The sequence below is a fragment of the Semicossyphus pulcher genome, unplaced genomic scaffold (genome assembly GCF_022749685.1).
Source record: "Semicossyphus pulcher isolate SPU_LCO1_2020_fin unplaced genomic scaffold, fSemPul1.0.p SCAF_1, whole genome shotgun sequence".
In the NCBI taxonomy this organism is placed as follows: domain Eukaryota; kingdom Metazoa; phylum Chordata; class Actinopteri; order Labriformes; family Labridae; genus Semicossyphus; species Semicossyphus pulcher.
The window spans coordinates 18,137,295-18,160,102 of record NW_027211603.1 but is presented as its reverse complement, the minus strand read 5'-3'; the positions used below and the strand labels follow the sequence as shown (position 1 = coordinate 18,160,102).

At 40.5% G+C, this 22,808-nt stretch overlaps 1 protein-coding gene across 1 annotated transcript; it reads right to left on the bottom strand.

Annotated features, from left to right (window-relative positions):
• Window positions 1-97: 97 nt before the first annotated feature.
• Window positions 98-22,695, bottom strand: tent4b (terminal nucleotidyltransferase 4B). Its single transcript, XM_069661529.1, has 12 exons — window positions 21,804-22,695; window positions 9,197-9,320; window positions 7,679-7,725; window positions 6,147-6,267; window positions 4,962-5,069; window positions 4,300-4,428; window positions 3,921-4,134; window positions 3,648-3,774; window positions 3,234-3,337; window positions 2,835-3,061; window positions 2,556-2,702; window positions 98-2,384 (listed from the first exon to the last, which is right to left on the bottom strand). Exons 1-12 carry the CDS (start codon window positions 22,364-22,366, stop codon window positions 2,226-2,228), a joined length of 2,070 nt encoding a protein of 689 aa, XP_069517630.1. The 5' UTR covers window positions 22,367-22,695; the 3' UTR covers window positions 98-2,225.
• Between the last annotated feature and the right edge of the window lie 113 nt (window positions 22,696-22,808).

Below are 22,808 nucleotides of genomic sequence, written 5' to 3'. Positions count from 1 at the left end.
GGATTTTATTTGGAAGAATTGTCAATAATACGTCGTATATATAGAGAAAAGTAAGAATACAAGTAGAAGTAGAAAGCAATAATGTCTCGACACGTGGTTAAATTGTACTGTTTTTATTGCATGAATTGTAATAGCTGCAGAGAAACAACGTTTCAGATGAGTACAGTTGGGTTTTAAGTCTTCCCGCAGTGAAGAGAGATGGTCAGTGGACATTCAGATGGCACGGCTAACTTCATTCACTTTTCTCCTCGTCCGCCTGCCACAAGACCAGCGCTTATATACTGCATTTAAACCCAAACTAAAGCAGTGAGGGATGACTTTTCAACACCAAATATATATCAGGCTGTATGCTCAAGCATGGACTTATCAAATGTGCTTCACTGTCTTATCACAGGTCATTAAACTTGCTCAGTGATGAGCATGACATCCGGTAGCTGCAGTAGAGTAAAGATACATAATGTGAAGTGGTTGTTATTGCTGGCTCCTGGTTTTATTTTACTGTGTGCAATTTTTGTCACATTTCAGAGACAATAAAAAGTGATTGTGGTGTGCTTTGGTGAGTTAATCCCTCCAGCAAGCACTCAGCTAAACGAGTTTTCAGTGTGCAGCTGCTAGTTAAGTTGAAATATCAATCAATTACAAACAAAACGCAGAGATTTAAACCATCAAATGCAGTATACAAGCCCAAACTCTGTGGACTCGGACTTGGAGCAATGACTCCATCTACAGGTTAGTAGATGTACTGCAACAACAGAGGGTGAGTGGGGGCATCAACTGTTTTTCTATGAGTTTTATAAAACAAAATAAAAATCATCTCCCTTTTAAAGTAAGTAGACCAGCCACATATTAAAACAAAATTCTCACCGAGAACTTGTAAAATGGTCTCTTAAACTTTCCAAAGTAACTTGGTCACTCAACTGTCACTGAAAAAAAAAAGATAACAACCGAAAGACATAATTAAGGTGGCATTGATGTACCAGAATATATCTCTTCCCACCGAACCTCCCCACTCATAATTCAAATATAGGACTCAAAGATACGGGCTCTAATGTTAATAATACATTTATCCATACTATGTTCATATAATTAATAAAAAATAAATACATTTGACAAATACAAATGATTTTGTCGTGGGTAAATTACCAAAGGAACAGATTATCACCCACAGTTTGTATTGTTAACACATTTTTTTCAAGTGTAGGATTTCTCAATAAAACCATTATCACCGCTCCTTATTAATTTAAACTTGTAGTCTTTAAAGCGTCTACACTGCTGTGGCTGTGCTATTGAGCTCCATCCAGTCATCTATAGGGCTGTATGTGAGCACTGGCTCACTAAAGGCTAAATGTTAACACTGTAGCACACTCACAGAGAGCAACCAGGAGTAAAAGTAGATGCTGATGATTTATGTTGGCAAAGGGACCCAAACCAGCTCTCAAGCTGCTGGCACAACATGTGCACGTTTACATGTCTTCAATCGGTATAACTTGTAAAAAGGTAATATGAAACATTTTTGTCTTACGTGTTTTTTTAAACCTTTTTTGCTTTTGCGTTTTTTTGTACAAATCTTTGTATAACCTGTTGAGACATAACAAAACAGATTAAACAAACAGAAAAATCAACCAACAAAAAAATCTCATGCATAAGTTATGTCCCACTCTTACTGATTGCATTTGTAAGTTACCATCTTAAAAAATCTGTGTGTAGATATTCATCTTTTGTTCAACATAACATTTTTGTTTTTGTACATTTTAAGCCATTTGCTTTTTTCATCTTTTTTTTGATAACATTTTTGTTCCTATTTTCCAGCCAGCAGTTCCAGGTATTGCTCCAGAGTAGATTCCAGACACTCGACCTGTCTATTCCTGTACAGCAGGAGGCGCCAAAGCCATGTTGAGTAGGTGCTGGCTGTGGGGAGGAAAAACGCTCCACAAAAGAGGCTGTCGGGAAGCAAATGTGCGTTTATCCTTTGTGATTTCAGTTCAGGTCCAAGAAATTAAACCCCATTTCCTATAACAATACTTTTTTTGTTCTTTTTTTTTCTGCTAGAAATCGTTGCTCATCACCCCGAAAAGCTTGACAGAGACAGATACTGCAGCAGATGTTTTAATACTTCTATCAACCTCCTGAGGCTGGAGTCTGGCAGCAGAAGTGGGACAGGACAATCAGTCAGTAGCAGACAAGGACAGGGAAGAGGGGTGAGGGGGGGGCAGGCGAGGTCACCCCTATCTGCAGAGGTCGTCTTGTGTAGAGTCTCGCACATTTTTCCTCTTCTTGCTGTTGCCCTGGTGGTGTGGCTTGTTGCTCTGATGACTTTTGGTGCTGGAGGAGGAGCTCTGCTGCCCGTGGTGGCTGCTCTTTTGGTGGGAGCGAGGCGTCCTGGCCTGGGGAAACAACAAAAAGAAGAAGAAAAAAATCAGTGCTCCTGCAGGATTTGTATACAATATACTGAAGGCTGTCGGTGAAGAAATATGATGAAATCGAAATTGAATCTATGTACACACTCACTTTTATCTTTTTAATCTTGTGATATATAATGTTTTGTTTGTTCATACCTTTCCTCCCTTGTTGTTTCCAGATGGAGTGCTGGTATTGTGGCTCTGTGTTCTGTGATTATTAACGACAGCAGACTTTTCTCTGTGGGTGCTGGGACCCCGGCCGGGCTGCTGCTTGGCTGTCTTACACGGCGTGCCATCAGAGTCCTGAGGAAAACCAACAAAGTGAATGAGGAGATAGTATGACTTTCATGTTTTGTGACTAAGAAGGTTTACTCATCTGCAAGTGCCAGAACAATATTTGAAGGCTCTGCATGTGTGCGTAGTTGCGAGACTTACCGCATCACTGGAGCTGGAGGCTGAGGTGGTGGAAGAAGGCGACAGTGGGGAAGAGGAAGGTGAGGAGCGCAGCGAAGGTGACGGGGAGGAGGAGTTGGAGGAGGTTTTGCTGTGGGGAGCTGACGGCAGGACAACAACATCGTCGTCGTCGTCATCATCAACATCATCTGGGACGTTGTTGTTGCACTCATCGAGCTGCTGGGACTCAAACAGTGTGACATCATTTCCTGAAGAAACAGAGACAGAACAAAGAAGAACAAAGTTTAGCTTACACAGCCATGCTGATGTGGTTCAAGCCCACACCAGGACAGATTCAAGTTTGGAGGGTCACCCCTTCCTTGATGTCTCATTTTTCTACAATAGTAGAGATATTTTTAGTATTGTAGAGTTTGAACTTACTGTTGAGTGGCAGATCATTCTGAGACGGGCTCCCCCAGTTCTTTCGGATCCATTCCCTGTATTCATCCACCTCCTGCGTTACCCGGATTATTCGGCCAAGTATGCTGCAATGGCAGACAGAAGAAGGTATGCCTGTTATACTAATGATATTCAGCAGTGTGAAACCAAATGTCACTGGAAATAACATGATGTTCACAGTATGATCAAAAAGAGGTAACACTTTCTGAATATATTTGATGATGATGAAATCTTATGATTGATTATAAACACCAGGAGTCAGCTACACTAAATGGTTCTGAGGGGCTCTGCGGCTGATCAACAAGTGATTCAAATCAGATAATTTTTGTTAGCTATTAATCAACATCTGGTCCAACTCTGATATGTTACAGACAGCTTTCCAGCTTAGCTCCTTACCTCTCTGTCTCATTATTGGGGTAGTACTTGGCAATGGGTGACACAGCGTGGCTGAGCACCACGTAGGCGTAATCGAATGCCTGCTTCACCTGCATGGCACCGTATGAACTCCGGCCAACATCGTTATCTGTTGGACACAAGATCGATGATTAGTTGTGTAAATATGAGAACTGGACAAGATGCCAAAAGATTCCATTCAAATTCCATTATCAAAAGGGGGAAGTCAGATTTGAAGGACAAACACATTTCCTGCTTTATGCTTTGTGTTCCTACCTGGCTGCAGAGGGTCCTCGATGTAGAGCATGGAGGGCCTGTAGCCATCCATCATGTTCTTCTGAACGTCGTCTTTGGCAACATAGCAACCTCCGTCTTTTATCCTGATACCTGTTTTCAGGTAGTTGAAGTTGCGGCCATAGAGCTCAAAGAATTCAATTAGGAGTACGCCGATGTTGATGTTTGGACTGCAAACATCCTCCCTGTAGTGAAGCTGCAAAATACACAGCACGAGAAAACATTTGTAGATATTCCCCCCAGTAGTTTCTGAGATATCAGACAACCACAAAACATTATGCTAGTGTGCTGGCCTATAATTAAGATAAAGAGTGAGCTGATGAACATTAAGAGCTCTTGTTAATGACCAAGTGTATCTTACCTGCAGGAAGCTGACAGCCATGAGAAACAGACTGTAGGAGCCGATTCCACCAGTAAAAACCTCATTAAGGTCCCTCTGCAGGAGGAACTGCTTCAGCACTAGGACCAGGTAAGGCAGTACAGGATATTTCTGCAGGGCAAAATATAAAAGACGAACAGTGAGGACAAAGTCAAAGACTAGATTTGGATGCCCTCAGCTCCCTCTAGAGGACAACAGGAATATAACAAATAAAAAGTCCAGTAGTGGAAGTGACTGGTCTTACTGTGAGACTCACTTGAAACGTTCATAAATAATAAATATTATAAAATTAACATTTTCTTAGTTTTAACTTAAGCAATGAAAGTTTGAGTGGGTTATGAAATAATGCTACATGAGACATATAATCTTCATAAAGCAGTGCTTTTTTAATCTAATGATTTTCTGGGATAGGATATTACCGGCAATAATCCAGGCTTCTTTACAATCTTATAGATTAAAGACAAAAACCCTTTTTGAGGCAACAATAAAATCTGTAGAGCCCGAGGGAAATATGTCCATGTCCACCTTTGAGCAAGCTGCAACAATACTCAAACATGTGTACCTACCAATCAGCAACAACAACAGTGGCTACAAGTGTTACTAATGAAGGTTATGTAAAAGACGTCTTGTGTTACAAACTGTACCTCTTTGAATTCCTTGATAAGCCGAGCGGCTTTAACGCCACTCTTCACATTAAAGCTGATGTCCACTTTGACCTCGGTGAAGGAGTCTGTCAGTTTGATGATGGGAACCTGGGAACACACGAGATAGATTCAGGTGCTGATACTGAACAGGAGCAGTCAAACGGGAAACAATCACTACAATCAAATGTTTGGCTCAAGTTCCTTCCGTCATTGTGCAATGAGTCACTTATAAAAATAAACAGGCATTCACAATTGTATTTAAAGTCCATTGTTAGCCTGAAAACAAAACAACAAGCAATCATACACAAGCTCATCTAAATGGGTGTAATCCTTAACTCAACTCCTCAAGCAACGATTTAAAGAGCTAATCAGCTGCTTTAAATCCTTAACAAAGGTGAAATGTAATACACAAAGAAAAAACTTTATTCAAATCCTCTAAGTGCTTAAATAAAATAAAACATGGATAGACAGGGAGATTCAGACAAAGCACAGGTAGAAAAAGTTTGAGAGTGGTTAAACAGCATCATCAGGAAGACATAAGAGATCCAAAGCAAGGAGCGAGTACCCAGCCCACTACTACAAATGATGTGTCTGTGACGCAAATAAACGTGTGGATTTGGATTTAATTAACTCCAAACTAAAGGGAAACTTGTGAGTGGAACCAAAGCATTAATGCTTGATGACCGTACACATGCCTGAATACAAGTCATGTATGTAAACCAGTGTAATCATGGTGTTGGGTGTGTCAGAACAGCATGTTTTAAAAGGCTTACAAAACTGACTAACAACTGGCATCCTAAATACGAAACTGATTAATGACGGTAACAATGAACAACGATTAATCATCATATCTGCCCTCCAGTAGGACTATTTTACTTGGATGTACATGGTGCAAGATATGACAGGTCCACATTTCACCACAAATTAAATCCCTTTGAAACAGTGCTCCAACAATTCAGCATTGCCCTCTTATCACTTAGTCAAACTCACAGTGGACTGTTAAAAAAGGAGAAACATTACATTTTACTTCATTCGATGTAGCTGTTTAAGAAATGTATTCCTCTAGTACTTTTATAGAGGCTTCCCAGAGATTTGATCCAACCCCTCATACAGTAAAATCGCCATAAACCAACAGCAAGTAGATCTTTAAACACTATACACACTTGCGAGTGAGTGCAGTCTTACCGTAGCCTTGTCCAAAACTTTAATAGAGTTCTCATCTGCAACATTCCTCTTCCGGAGAGCTTCTTCCAGCGTCCAGAGTGGGAGCGTCTCCCACTTCCCAAAGACTACCAGGTCTATGTCACTGGGGGGGGAAGAGAGACACAACAGGTCACACTTTGGACCATCCTACAACCTACAAGAGCAAAAATCTTTAAACAGGACAAGGGGTGTGAAAAAGAGTGCTTCTCTCAGTGACATTATGTTTACTCTAAACCATGTGGTGTTTTTCATGTGCTACAGGACATATCAGGGACAACATAAGCCGCCATCGCCATGACTGCTAACGTTAACATTACTACTGCAAATTACGACATTTCAATCTAGCCAAGTTTCAACAAGTTTCCACTAAACAATGGCAGAGACCTGTTTTGTTTTCTCGGCCGGGCCTATGCAAATTCTGGAATTTTGTTTTAATGACGGAGAAGGAGGAGACAATTTATTATTTCAAGCAGAGCATTTTATGTCTTAAAACAGGACTGGAGCTGCTCTTTAATGGTTGTAATATACGCCTAAAGTCATTTGTAACAAATACACCTTTTCATTGTGTTAACAAAAGCTCATGTACCGTCTATAAATTGCTCTAACTGGCTTTTAAAAGGTAGATTATGTGACTTTTGAAATAAGAAAAAGCCTAAATTGTCTTCTGACATATGAAAAGTTGAATTCAATTGATACAATTAGGTGTTTTGCAGGGTTGCTAATGTTAGCAAAGATCTGGTGGATAATAAGAGAAAGAAGGGGTCACCATTAGAATCAGTTCACCGACTTTATGACTCTTCTTTCCTTGTGCTACATTACATTTTAGCATTTACTGTTCTTCTGTTCACACCAGACTGCTTAAACTGGAGCCTTACTACAACAGCCAAGTCAGTACATTTCTTAATGTATGCTGATATGGTGCTAATAGTGGATTAAAAACTTATCTTACTTCTACTTTATCTTTTAATTTCACTCATGTGGAAAAAAAGAAGGAACCCTACAACAAGCACAGCCAATGTGTGTGTACTATATTAGCTGTGTGTTCACTTCAAACAGAAAGCTACACACAAGCACCCACAGCAAACAAAACACATACACATGCACACAGTGTAAATGATCTGTACCTTGTAACTTTAATACAGGCAAATAAATACACTCCTTTGTTTCCAGGATAGGTGAGGTACACAAACAAATACCCACTCACACACAGACACCACCCACTGACATGCATGCATCCACAAGCAGCTTAGTCCAATTAAAGTGCTCAGTACAGTGTCAAGAGTCCACTAATCCAGCTGGACCTGCTGGGTGTCTGTCGCAGTGCTCTCTCAGAATAAAGTTTTAAAAAGATCCAGGATCAGCCGCCCTAAAAGCGATTCACTGGCTGGGCAGAGGACTTTCTCCTTAACATAGATCAGTATTTTTGTTTGAAGGTCAGTTCACAGTCACATTTGGGCAAAGATAAATAGAGAAAGCATGTGTTTAACCCCCCAGGTTGGTGAAGGAAACCTTACCTTGTTGGCAGATAAAGACCTGTGCTGAAACTCCCAAACACTTGGACCTGCAGAGATGAGACACACAGAGTTACATAATTTTATTCGTTACATGACTGTTTGCACATTATCATCATGTTTGACAGCTGCTTTCACCTTTCAACATTATCTTTTCTACACTCTGATGGTTCTTTTTGACAGACTGCAGCATGGACTTGTCTGAGCAGACTGTGTGACCAAGCAGCCATCAAATCTACATCACCATATCTGATCTTCCCACACTTAACTTCAATACTACAAAAACCTGTTCTCCAACCTGTAAAAATATTGTCACTCTACAGCTTAACATAGCGCTGGGTTGACAAGCCTAAACAAATTGCACAGGTGTGGTACAAAAACAACCTCAGGTGTAAAAGGAAACCGTGAGGCATTTAAGACTAGGAGTGGCCCCAATGAAGCAAGCTCATTTTTTTCTGTGGGAATCAAACATGCCAGGATGTTTACATACAAAACAGTCCCTTTAGCCTCTGATCTCTGAACCTCCATGCTAATGAAAGCACTAAAATATATTCCACCTCCGGTGCACAAATTGGTGTCTGAACAGAAATAGACTTAAGCCTTGACCCTACCTTTACTCCCTTGAACCATCACCACCAGTAGTACAAACTCTGGTTTACAGCCCAGTCACATGTGCAGGGCTAAGCTGATTGCAGAGCCATGTTTGTGAACGAGACTGTAGTAAGTCCTGGAGACTTCTATGGAGGACGCGGTAACTATAGGTGGTCACGTAGGTGAGTTATGCATTATCTCATCTCGTATTTGCTTAACTTAAAATTCCAAACTAAACGACAGTAGAAAAAACTAAACGACAATAGAAGAACATTCGCTGACATTTTTGGTTTTTATTAGTGACTTGTGGACCTGTGGAATTAAAGACGCATCACATTAAGTGGATGACAGTTTCCGTCGCTCACGCCCACATAGGAAAAGGAATAATACTGGGCATTGGGATTGGGACAGCATCATGCTCCTTAATATAGGAACTGCTAAGCTCAGAGCAGACGCACATTGAAGCACACTGCTCTATCAGTGGGATCTAACTCAGCGGGTTCAAAAATGCCTGAGGTGGTGCTGATAACATGACCCAAACACAGAACTGTGCAGCAGCAAAGATGACAGAACATGAGGATGAAGCTTAGAGCCATTAGCTTGGTATCACATACAACCTGATTCATGTACAAACTGGGGTAATTCTGTGTTGGGAAATACAGACACCGCTGTGTCCAAGGTGGCCTTGTTACAGATCAAAAACAGTGTTTATAAGTGACCAGCTATTTCCCACAATTCCATTTGTTTGTACCAAAAATAAACTCTACTGATGCTAAGTAGCTTTGAGATTACAGCCAATTTTTATTTTAGTAAACAGCTGGAGGCAATTCTTACTCATTATAAAATCAAGTCTGTTCCTAGCCAGAACAACACATGCAACAACAAAAAAGAAAGAAGATAGTTGTTTGGAATTGGGAGTGGGGGAGTTACCTCTGCACTGGGCCACAGGTCGTGGATGACTCCCTTGATTCTGTCCACCACCTCCAGCCTCATCTTCTCCTCCTCCGGCCGTGGGGAGATGTACTCGTAGAAGTCATTGACCTCCTCGTGCAACCTGGACAGCAAACACAGGACACAGTGGTGGTTATCTAGAAAGTTAAATATCAAGACCAATACAATTTCTGTTTGAAAATTAAACAGCATGCAACGTTAAAGAAGCAAACTAGCTTTACTGAAATCACACTGCATATGGAAGCCTTCTCTGTATAGAGACATCAAGTACAAACATGTACAGCACCTACTTCCTTATTATGCTCTAGCAAGCGGATGGTGATAAGAGCTAAGACATCTCATTCTCTCATTCTTTGTCCAATCTGCTTCCTCCCTGCTTGCAGCATAAAAAGACATGCCACTGCCACAGATACAGATGTCGCACGCTGACAGGCCATAGCTTCTGGCTCAGCTATTATCATACAATAACCCCAGTTTCTGCATGTAATAATAAGCTGAGAGTTGTTCACAGCTCACATGGGCACCTGTTACTCAAAAGTTTTCTCCTCATCCGTCTGTTAGCCCAATAATCAAAGCACTGAAATCAAATATGTGCTTGGCAATGGGAGTGTAAGATGCGTGGCGTGTAGGAAAACTGAAAAAAAAGAATACCAACTGTTATATACAACAATTTTTCCCGCTGTGCAGTGACAGAGAGGTGACACCTAGCAAGGCGACTGAATGCAACTATTCTTTTAACTTTTTGTAGGAAAGAAGGCCTGAGGGAGATGGATTTATGTAAGAGCAGATTGAGAAGATGGTGCAAAAAAGTAAACTTTCCTTTGGCAAATAAAAGTCTGTAAAGGAGAGAAAGGGCCTCCAGAAGTTTTCTCAATAGTTTAATTATTAGCTTTCCTCCTCCTGGTGGAGGTACAGGTAGGTTCATTTGTTCTATCCTAACAGTATGAATATACAAGTCACCTATCAGCACTTGGCCAATCACATTCTTACATTTCTACAGGTCAATTTCTACAAATATAGATTTTAAAAAGTATTCGTCCACACAGCTGTACTGTATAAACCCACTCTTACTGATAGGGTTGGGGGTTAATAATTGCTGAAGTTGAAATGGGTCATTTCTACTTGGACCATGGCAAAAAGTTTTGTCTTAGGTCCGTAATTAGGTTTCACTTTCCCAAAGAGAAGCAGCAGTGTTTGTCCCAAACCCACTTTTTCCTTTTTGGGCAAAACGGTAGAGCCAAGCAAAATCAAAACAGGAAACCCCTACTGTGTCCCAGTGTTATGGCAGTAAAAAAAACAACAACTTCTCAGTACAGACAAGCAAAGCAAGGGTACCGCATTTGTCCTTGGAACGGGTCACTCTGCCCACATGCGCTGACCTTTCGCTGACCAGTTTTGCCTACATACACATAGACAGGGACAGGTCTCTGTGGGTGGACAAATAAGAACACAAACATGCAGGCACACACTGAACTCAAGCATGTGCACCACCACATGAGCACACATGTACACTATAACAGGCACATTGCCTTAGCAGACAAGAGAAAGGGAGAAAACTAACTTTTATAAATTAAATAAGGCAACAAAGCAGAGCAAATATCACACAACACTGAATAAGACTGACAGTAGTTTGTATAACACCCCAAAGAGCACTGTGCGTGCGTCTACTTTATGGGTTTTATGTAACAAGCACTCTTAACCTGACAACAGTCAAAGCTGACTGAGTTTCACCTTTATTTCTTGGGCCTGAGACAGTCTAACAGAACCCCAGGACACAGATGCAGTAATGAAGACTTGCTGGTCTGCTAACCGTGTAGCAAAACACTGGCAAAGTGAAACCTTGTTCTTCCTAGACATTGTGATCAAAGTGCACAGGCTGAGACTTGCAACTGTGACTTTCCTTGGCAGGTTGTCAGAACAGTGTGATATGAAATATTTCCTCAGGTGTACCAAGGCAATTGTATCATTGAAATTAATAAAGAGGCAACATTATTTTGGTGTGACAGGTTCGTTCTTCATGTGTTTGTTGGTTTTTGTTGGAGGCAGAAAGAGTCTGTGTACATTTGATGCCCCTCCTCCAACATGGTAACTGACAACCACTCTAAATTTTGAATGACTAATCTCTTTTCCCTGTGCACATTGAAGAGACTTTAGCCTCCATCGCTGAGAGATTAGGTTTCATTTAAGGGTAAAAGAAACTCAGCAGCTACAGTCTGCATTACAACATTCGTTTTGATTTCATGGTAAAGAGAACTCAGCTGAGTGAAGCTCAGACCTGTATCATTAAAATAGCCCAGTTAAAAGCCTAACACACAATGAAGTTGAAGGATTTTATACGTTTGGATACTGAATGATCCCATTTTATTTTCAAACTTCTATTAACATCAATCTAAAAAGGGGGCACGATTCTCTATCATTATCTTTTAGCTTCTATCACACAGGAAAAAACACAAGAAACTTCTTGATGAGGGAGTGTTTACACTTTAGAGCAGCAGCACTGATAGGTTTCATTTCACAGAAAACAAACCCTTACAGCTTCCTTATCATCACGTGAGGACAGCAATCATAGAAATCACGTCTCATGCCCCGCCTCCTTGGCTCAGGTTACATCTCAGCCCTGTGCCTGGGGAGCACATGCACGCTTGGCACTGCTTATCGGATAATCCCTCTTGCATATATCATTGTAATGTTATGTAATCTGGTGGAACAGGTTTCCAGAGGGCTCAGGCTCCTTGAGAAGATAAAACTAATGTTCTCTCTCCTCTTTAGCGGTTCTTCTTTTCCTGACATCTCCTTGTGGTATGATGATTCTGCTGTCATTGAAATGTTGGCATGCATGCTTACTGATGGCTGCCTATAATGTTAGTTGGTTAGCGCTGATTGCTCTGTAAGTAGGCATACAATCTGAGTAAAGGATAGCAGGTAAAGTGGAGGAAGGGCTGCTATGGGGGAATAAAAGAAGCACCTGTCGTTCTCATAGACTGCAGTACTGTTTTTTCAACTCTATTGTGCATATCATATTATTAAAGGAGGAGGTGTGGAAGGTAAGAGAAAGAAAATGTGGACAGGTCCGAAATAAGGAAAGAATTAGGGAAAGCTGCAAAAACAGAGCAACAAAATGGAAAAAGGTAATGGGCAAGAAACACATAAGGTGAAGGAGAATGGGGCTGGGTTGGGTGTGGTGCTGAAATGCTTTCATGTGAACAAGAGCCATCTGTTAAGTTGGGTAGGATGAAGGAAAAAGAGGTTATTGTTACGTCACACTGAGTATTAATTACTGACTCTTCAAATAAAATATATATAATATTTTGGCTCTGTGGTAAAAAGGTCTCCATCAACGCGCCTGCAATTAAACAGGCAGCATTGAGACAAAATGTTTGGGTGATAAGGAGCTGCTTTGACAAAACATTAGTGACCCCTGTCCCAGAAATCGCCCAACATCATGACCCTATTTTTGCAAGATCTTTAAAGTTTTGGGGTGTCAACACCCTTGAAACATTAGAGGGTAATGTGTGTTATGTGACACTGCTCTGTCTAGGTTGACAGGGAGGAAAACAGGTGACCACACACACACACACACACACACACACACACACACCGCTTTTTCAAATAGAAGCAGAGGTGTCCATGTCTCGCAGATGGCAGACTCATAAATGTTTCATCAATGAGCCGATCTGGGGTGCAAAGTGTTGGCCACTGGGACAAAACGGCTCAAGTTACACAGAAGCCCAAACAGTGCTGACTGCTGGTGATAGCCTCGGTCATGCTTGAGTGATGCAGCGGAGTAATGTGGTCAAAACAGGAAAACACCTGAGACAATAAATGTGGTACTAGTAGTGTCAGGATACACATATTGTGTAGTGTGTTTGATGTACCACAACAGTTGAGAGTCGTTATCTGATGGTTGTGAGATGGTTTGTTTGTCTAGAGCTTTTTGAAACTAACTTTGTAGCAATATCAGCTGATCTGGTTCCTGTGTAGAAAGTAAGGAAGGTACTTGTTATAATATTTTTTTAAATATATAAACATATATGTTCTTCTAATAGTGTCAATGTAGCTGCGTTTTTATTGTTGTAGCTGTAGCTGACAGTTTTAGCCTTTAGTATGAATGTGCTTTATTGAAAAGTTATTGAAGTAAAGAAAATATAATCTGCAAATGAACATCTAACTCAATTTGTTGTGCCCACACTGTGACTTTCCTCAGCATAACAGTCCCATAGAGGGACTGTGTTTCCTCCAGCTGCCATCTAATGTATGAAACAAGAAACATGTAAATCAATTCAATATAGCTTTTAACTAAATAGGCTGTCAAATAGATAATGTATATATATATATATATATATATATATATATATATATATATATATATATATATCAATCTATATATATATATATATATATATATATATATATATATATATATCAATCTATATATATATATATATATATATATATATATATATATCAATCTATATATATATATATATATATATATATATATATATATATATATATATATATCAATCTATATATATATATATATATATATATAGATTGATATATAGATTGATATATATATATATATATATATATATATATATATAGATTGATATATATATATAACTTTATTATTTACTTTTATATATTTAATATTTTTTTCACTCTACATGAATGATTTAAGTTGCACTTTATTAATCATTTTTAAATTGAAATGATACTGCAGTTGTTTTCTTAAAGTTGCTGGTTTAATAAAACCTTTCTGATAAAGTAAAGTTTTACTAAAGTTACAAATAAATGGTTATTATCATCACGGAAGCTTTCTGGCATATATTTGTGAGCAGAAAACAGAAACACAGAAAGAAGTTACCATAAGAATATTATATAAGAAGCGAATGTATCACCCCTGCGTCAGTCGCTCGCTCTTTTCCTTTAACTTTACCTACACATTGTTGTTCACAACAGTTTGTGTTGACGTTGTGACGTGCTTTACTCCTACAGCAGCCTTATGCAAACGCCACTTCGACTTTGATACCAAGTACGGAGAGAATCCTGAAGTGTGATCTGCTGGATTACATCGTTGGAAATATGTTGGATTTGTTTACATGGCAATGCGCTCTTCCGTGGCGTATATCAGGCCAGATGCTGCGCGTCCCGTTACATTTTTAAATACCACTCTTACAAACTATTAGTGTTTGTACGCGTTACCGGAGTGAGGAGGATCATAAAAAGTGGGATTTCATGTCATGAATGGACAGTTGACGTTCATGGTTGGATTATTTAGGAGAGAGAACGCCAAATTGGTAAGTAATCTAAGTAACAGTGAAATGATTTATTTTCCTCCCTGCCTGCCCGTCTTGTATCGTGGAGAGCTGATATTGTTACGTTATATTCCAGAGATAACTTTTGAGGGGAGAAATAAACTGAAACGAGTCAGATATAATATGAATCACGTACCAGTCGTCAGCTGTTCCCCGGTACAGCAAAGGTTAAGCCCCCACCCACCCCTCTCACGGTCTCCACGTACGAGTGGCATTTCATGGTTTGTTAACACCTGTTAAGAGTATCCTCGGGAGTTGCACACGCAAACTTATATTTTCAGCAAAAGTGCCCCTCAAATTATCAGATATGATCCCATTAGTTGTGCTAGGCTTGCACTCACTGCTAGCCAAATTGTAGAGAGCTTGCTAGCTAAACAGAGACAGCAGCATGAGCTCGGCAGAAAAGCAGTGAAAGTTAACGATAGTCTAATTCATTAATAATGCAATACTATAAACAACAACCGTATCATGATTATAATTTGTGAATAAAGCTGTGTTATAAAGTTAACTTTAATTAATTATCCCAGGTACCTGCATTACCTGTATGTCACGTATGGAGACTCCATTAAAAAGGCGAATGCACGCGATGTATGTCCCCGCCTGAGGCTGCACAGCCATCGGCCACTATCAGAGCCCAGATCTGCCGATGACTATAGTTTTTAATAAGTCCTATAGGGGCCGATCAACGATCAATAGGTCTACCTCTAATACCTACTCTTATTGTAGTGGCCAAAAACTGCCATACCGCAGACATCTTGCACCCTTCTTTGCGCTTGGCGGAAGAGACGTGGTGCAGGCAGTGCGCGCTCACAGTTTCTGTTGTAGCATTACAGCAAGCTTTTTTAGGGAATCATCGAGCATTTAGGCATAAATAAAGTGTTGTTTTATCGAAGGAAAATGTTGGCAGAAAAATTACATATCTGCCAATATGTCATTTTCAAGCAACAAGTTACAATTCAGCACAAACTGTGTGACCCGCTAAAGGACATTTTTCAGCTTTGGTAATTATCACTTTCAAATATATCAAAACAAGTGGAAGAGTCAAAGAAATATGCCAAGTAAATTATTGGATTTTAAACATTTCTACTTTTTAAACATTATGTTAGTAAAGTAAGCATTCAAGCTTCTTCACCTCTGACTTAGTACAACTTAAAAAATTTGATCCAAAAACACTAAAATGTGATTATATGGCAACACTTACACATCATAACATAAACAATATTATCGACATAAGCAACAACAGGAGGAAATTGTCAAAGTGTAGTCGTATTGTACACGTGCTGAGAAGGTCACAGTCTGGACACACGCTCTGTGTGCCGCTTGCTGACTGCATAGGTCTGCAGCATGGGAAGGGTTTCCATTGGACAGGAAGAAGGAAAAAAAGGAAAACTCATTCCTCACTACACATGGCAAGGCTGAGTTACGGAGAGCTGCCCACACGTGCTGTTCAGAGGGGGCCTGTTTCACCTACAGTCCAAATGAGCAGCATGAAGGCTTCTCTCTCCGCATGCTTACATGCTTTGGCTGAGAGCCAGCCAGCAGGCAAAGAGAGAGAGCGAGGAGAGAGGGGAGAGTGACATAGACGTCCCAGCGAGAAGAACCTCAGTGAACCACAGTTCTAATAATGGAGCCACAGTCACAGAAGCACTATCTGTGTGCTAATGCTGGGAGTCATAAATCTCAAAAAGACAGCAGCAATAAATGGCAATAAAAGCATGAGCCAGGGCTACTCATCAGTGAGCGATTAACCACACATTTCATTAGCCTGCGAGTGATGTTCTGCTTCACCACTCGAAACTAGCTGTCAACACCAGGCTCCACCTAAATTAATCAAGTGCCAGCCACTCCGCCACTTCTACAGTTTTAGGCCAAAGGAGCAAGTTCAAAACATTCAACACATGTGAGAATGATAGAGAGTAGCAAAGACATCAGAAAAAAGAAGCTTACGCATCAACAAACACAGGCAGGTCAGCAAAGCAAGGGATTGAAGAGATTGAGGGAGTAACTAAAAACCTTTACCCCATAACTACAGTTAGGGTTTCCCGTGTACAACAGCAAAGCTCTACAGAAGTACCAAGCACCCATTTAGAAGACATTAATAAGATAATTCAGCATAGAGAGGCTGGCTAGGCTACAAGACTCACAGTAGCTAATGGTACTTTAGCTCAAATTAGCTAGGATAGTTATGCTCAGAGTCAACTTGTTTCACCTGTTTCAATGTTTTCTCATCATGCCAAGTTCCCTATACATGTGTGTTGGGACTGGAGCAAGAGCTAGCTACTGGAGCTCCAATGCTAGCTACAATGTGAGGGAAGGGTTTTTGAACCTATTCTCCTAAGCCGCTTTCCTACTGGTCAAAAAACCTGCAGCAGACCCGAGTAATCATCGCCTCGGCTGTGATCGGCATTGATGGGAACACAAAACCTGTGTTGACACGCTTATCTCGGACCCCTTTTCCGGCGCGATGCTATGCTCCGTCGGTAACTTCTGCGACTCCTTGTCATCTCAGCTACAAATCCGCCCGTCTCCGTCCAAGCAGCGCTCGAACATTATTCCAAATTTGTCGGTGCCATGTTTGATGAATAGACTGAATGAGTAATAGATAAAATAAAGACCTAACTACCGCAACATCTTCACTGTTTACCAACCCTGTTTTGCCGCTTTTGTGACGTCACATGGTGACGCAGCACAGACAGACAGTAGTAAACTTCACTGGCAATGGGAAAAGAGACAATCAGCATCTATAAGTGGGTCTTCCCGCGTCTAAAAAAAAACCTGCATCAGCGCGCTAAATTTAGATGGGGAAGGGGTACTATTTTACAGTGCATGAGGCTACATTAGCTTCTTTTTGGTGGGTACTTTTAGAAATCCATTTTAAAATCAACCCTGTGGAAACAGTTTGCGATATTTTGCACAACTTGATTGCATACAAACCAGACGTAAATAGAATCAAATAGAAGAACAGAAGAAATGATCCATCAAGAATTTAAAAGTGGTTTGCAGGTCTGGTCGTGCAGACAGACCCGACAAGCATTAATATGATCTTTTTTTATGTCTTTATCATAATGTAGTTATTTCGGTATCCATTTAACCCTTTTGTTGCAATTAAATCACAGCAAAATATGTTTATTTGGGTTCATACTGCTGTTATAGTCAAAGGTGCTTGCTCAACACAGAGCAAATACCACTCACTGGAGACCTGGAGGTGGGAGTAAAGCTGAAACAGACACAGTCCCTTAACCAAGCTGAGTGCAACTGTTGCTACTGGTATGAGCACTTGGTTTCTGACATTTCTGGAGGGGCACACATTCTCAGGTTGTGTTTAACCAACGAGAATAAAGAGCAATGACCTCATGTTTATGCTGGGTGGAATTCACTTTGCTTGTAGTCCTAACAAAGATTCACACTACTTGCATCGGCCAAGACACCAAAGCATCAAATCCCCCCCGAGAGTTTCTGTTAGTGTGGCTTGCTATTTTAGTGTTTTCCCTGATTTAAGTGTCGTTTACTCTGAAATGCCAGATCAACTGAAGTGTGAAAAAAAAAGGTCTAAAAGACATTACTCAGAGAAATTTCAAAAGGGTAATTTTATATGCCACTGGCGAGTTGTACAGAAAAACACCAAACCCATGGAGTGAATCACCTATCACCCTGAATTCAATCTCTCATAGTAACTCTCTGTAATATAAAATGACTGAAACATTGCATTTTGCCTACGCAATAAAAACCTACAACACACCACAGGATTAAAACAGTTCATCGGGACAGAAATGGGCCACGCTCTCAGACTGGATTCTTGTGCCCAAATCAAGAATCAAGTGTTGCACACTACAAGAACTGAGGTGGAAAACTCCCTTACAACTCCCAATCTGATTGGACAGACACTGGAGGGTCTCGGGTTTCTCTCCGAGAGGGTTGGCTTTGTTTTGAGGAAGTGAGGCCGTGTGGAGCATATAAACACTGATCCTTTCCATCATGAGGCGGGCTGCCTGCTTGGACCGTCTCTGTTCCAGAAAGACAGGAGGAGCGTAAAACACAAACAAGCACATGCCTCTGACTCTGTAGCCAAGCCCCATGGCCAAATATAGTGTAAATAGTAGCTATCTTTATACAGAGATTAATGTTATTACAATCAGTTAAAAAGCCCAAACAGAATAAAAAGGCTCCTTAAAAACACATCAGTCAGAATAAATGGACTCAAACCAATCGCAATTCTGATCTGTTGCAAAACTTTCAAAGAAAATAGAAAATCGATGAAAAAAAATAAACCGTGTAAAACTTTCTGCACATGCTTTCGGTCTTGAAGGACATGTGTTGGGACGTAAGTTAAAGTGAGTAATGGCCTGTAGATATCCTTCTTCACAGAGCTGATGAAACACGTGCCAAAAAGAGGTTGCTAAAAGGTTGGGTGCAATACGTTTTTTCTTGAAGAAGACAATATGCATACTGTATTAATTACTTCTGCGCTAACACACGGCTGTTTTAATGAAATGCTTCGCCCCATGTAAACATCAAACCACATGTAACCATTTTATTAGAAAGCTCCAGAATCAGACTGGGAGAACATGCGCATATAACCGCAGCTAATAATTCTCAGTGACCATGATCCTTTGCTCTGAATGTATGACGCCAAAAAGGAGAAACCACAAGCCTAAAAAAAGATTTGGTCACAGTCACGAATGCCAATACAAGAATCTACTACAAGACTGAACAAAAACATTATAAAATACATCAAGGCTTCTTGCTTGATTTAAATTACCACTTTATTAATTAATCAAATAAGTGTTTTGAATAACATGGTTTTATTTTCTTCCTTAAGTAATATTCCATTAAGATAGTCACTGGCAAATGTATTTCTGCATCTGTGAGGGGCAATTAAATACATTATTTAAAGCTGCAGCTTGTTGTCCTGAGGAGCCCATGCTTTGACCAGGAGCAGCCATTGCAAATTGGCTGAAATTCCTGTTTCCGAATATGCTGATGACGTCAATTACAATTACATCAATGAGTCACTCCATTCAAACCTGCGAGCCAGAAGCTTTTCATGCATATCTTTGTATACCTCTATTCATCACAGGGTACATGCACTATTACCAGTTGTGAAACATGATGTTCGCTTAATACTTCACACATCCACAGTTCATCTCCAGTGCAACCAAACATGTGTTAAGAGTGGAGGTTTAACTGTAGCATTAACTGAACAATGGCAGCCTTTACCTCCCCATACACTGCAAATCCATATATGTGCGTTTGGAAATACACTTCCTGTAATGCCATGGAGCATGCTGGCATTGTTAATGCACACAGTGAGGTTGGACAGAGAGCCCTCAGTGGTGGAGAGTGTGATCAAGGCTGTGAGGTTCAGGTTCTGGTATTAGCAGAGCTAATCACTAAAGAATGTTCTTATACAAACACAGAGCTTCCTCATAGCTATAAATGAGGATCAGCCAAACACTGGGCTGCACACTCTGGCGTTCTGCTTGTCTACACATGCCTAACAGAAAGGGGTGTGGAAGAGGGGAAACCTCTGCACCTAAAAGGTCTTTAAAACACAGCCACACCCACAATAATATTTTCACCCTGCTATGATATATTTTAAAGATGTGGTGTAGAGAGGAGCTCTCCCAGTGTTAAAACATGTCTCGACTTGTGCATTTGTTTTACCATGTGACTAAATACTACTCATAATATCTCTAGTGTAAGCAACAGTGTAAGCACAGCTAAATGCTCTCTAATGAATCAAATTTCACACTCACTAAAGGAAGCAGAGTCTGTAGTTCGTGAGTCACTTAATAGCTCACTGAATTAAAGAACTAATTAATAAATTGGAAGCCCTGCTCGTTCATGAACTGAGTGAAAACACTTCAAATATGCACTGTGCCTTAATCATCTCACTTTGTTGGGATGTGGGCAATATTTCAGGTACAATACCTGCTGACATTATGCCACAGCTAATGATCTTCATGAAGTAGGAAACCAACCATATTTACAGACACTTTTAAATCATCACCTGTAAATCATATGACAACAGGCCGCACTCTTGGACGAAACTATAATAAATCAACAGCAAGCACGTGGAAGAAGAAGAAAGCAGAAAACTGCCTGTGTTGTTGTTGTTGTTGTAAAACGTGTATAATGGTTCTTAATTCCTTCCTGGTTCTTACTGTCTCTATAAATGTTACAGAAAACATTTATAAAATAATCACTCAACTTGTCTCAGGCAAAGACTTCTACTTACTTTTCTGTACATGTGAGGAATACATTCAATCTATGAAATGATTGAATTAAATTTATCTGAAGCTTAAAATTAATGTGATAATTTGATAATTATCTGAAGTATGCAGGATCATGGATGGACTCTGTAATAAATCAGTTTGATGTTACATATAATCAGTGGGAGAAGAAGTATAATTTCCTTAAGAAACAATACTAAAACCACACTATGAATATGCTTTACAAGTAAAAGTTCTAAATTAAGTCACTTAAGTCAAAGTATGCAGGCATTATCTACTAAATCTACTTAAAAGTATCTAAAGTAAAAGTACTCATTATGTTAACTAGGGGCCCTTGTCTCTTACTGAAAAATGTGATGAGTTTGGATTAATGATTGTGCTGTATTATTTGTATTTTCTGTTTCTTTTTACAGCTGTGGATGTTTAAGGTTGTACACATTTTTACTACCTTATATACTTTTGGCTAACATAATAGCATCATTTATGTCATGTTTACAGCATTTCCAAGATAATCCAAGGGACTTTTCTCAACATATAAACTAACTTATACCTTCAGTTTATCAGAACAATCAAAATCACAATCCACACTGAATAGGAATGTTATCAAAATGTGCGGTATTGTCTAGTTACTTCAGCTGTCAGACAAATGCAGTGATTTAAAGAGTACAATAGTGGCCTCTGAACTGTAGCTGAACCAAAGTATAACATAACATACAATGACAATACAAAAAAACACAAATATCTCAAATTTGTACTCGAGTAAAAGTACTTAATGTTCGATACATTTCACCCAGTGCGTTTAACTGTATTAAGTAATCCAAGAGTGGATTCAGTGGGTGGGGAGGAAAAGGTGGGTGGGGTGGGACGACCTGAGTCGTAACCCTGCATGTCATTCCAGTGAGTGCATGTGTTTAAAATGGGTGAGTTAAAAGTTAATTAAGTCCTAGTTTAAAGGCGTGCTCCATGGGAGTAAAGTTACTACCTCCGCTACTAACACAGACCAACATCCTGATCAACTTTATAGAACTCTCTTACCCTACAATTCCTTCAGAGTAGTTCCTGACTTTCCATGGCGTGCCCGTGTAACCGTCATAGCCTCCTGTGTTGAAGCCGCTGCCACTGTTCAAGAGGCTGGAATTGAATCCGAAAGTGCTAGCTTTGTTGTCTCTTTTCCTTTTGTTGGGGTGTCCGTCCGTCAGCCCCCTCCACAGCACAGCGACCCCGCTGCCCTGCTGCTGCCCCCCTCCAACGACACCGCCCCTGCCAGCGGCTCGGTTGTTATGGTTGCTATTGGTTTCCAGTGGTATAAAGTCCCTCTGTTCCGTTATTTCTCCGTCCCCCATTGAAGTCGACATCCCCTGAGTCCTGGCTTCACCGCTACCGGTGTTTGAGTCAAGTGCTCCGTTTCTGCTGGTGAGGACGGCTCCCGACGCCCCGTTTACGATCGCTTTCAAGCTCGATGTGCTCTGAGATCCAGTGGTGTAGCTGTTATTTACATGCAAGTACCCGAGACCTTGTGTCGTCTCCCAAATCTGCATCCACAGGTTGTTAGCTGGTCCACGTTGTTCTGGTTGAAACCAGGCGATTCTCGGATCCATCAAACGACACTGTAGGCAAATCGCCCCCCCACCCCACCAACGAGCAGTGCTCTGCTCGTGTGCAGCTAGCCAGGTAGCTAGCTAACGTTAGCTAGCCTGCTATAGCCTCGTTATAGCTGCTGCTAGCTGAGGTACTCCGCTGCCCGTTACTTCTAGAATCTGGTAAAAACAACACGTTCCTTAGTAGCGACGACAAAAACAGTTATCAACCTATTTCATCCACAGGATATAAGAAAAGGGTGCGAGTCAAGTGTTAAAAATATAGGCTCAAGCCAAAGTTGAGGTTGGAGACAGTGGAAACGTGCAGCAGCTGCTTGTCGAAGTGCCTCTCTGACCCTTTCCTCCTGATCGTGGGTCCGTCAATGGCGGAGTGTACGTTGCTACTGCGCATGCGCCAAGTGAAAAGGGGGCGGAGTAATATTTGTTACGCAACAGACAACTG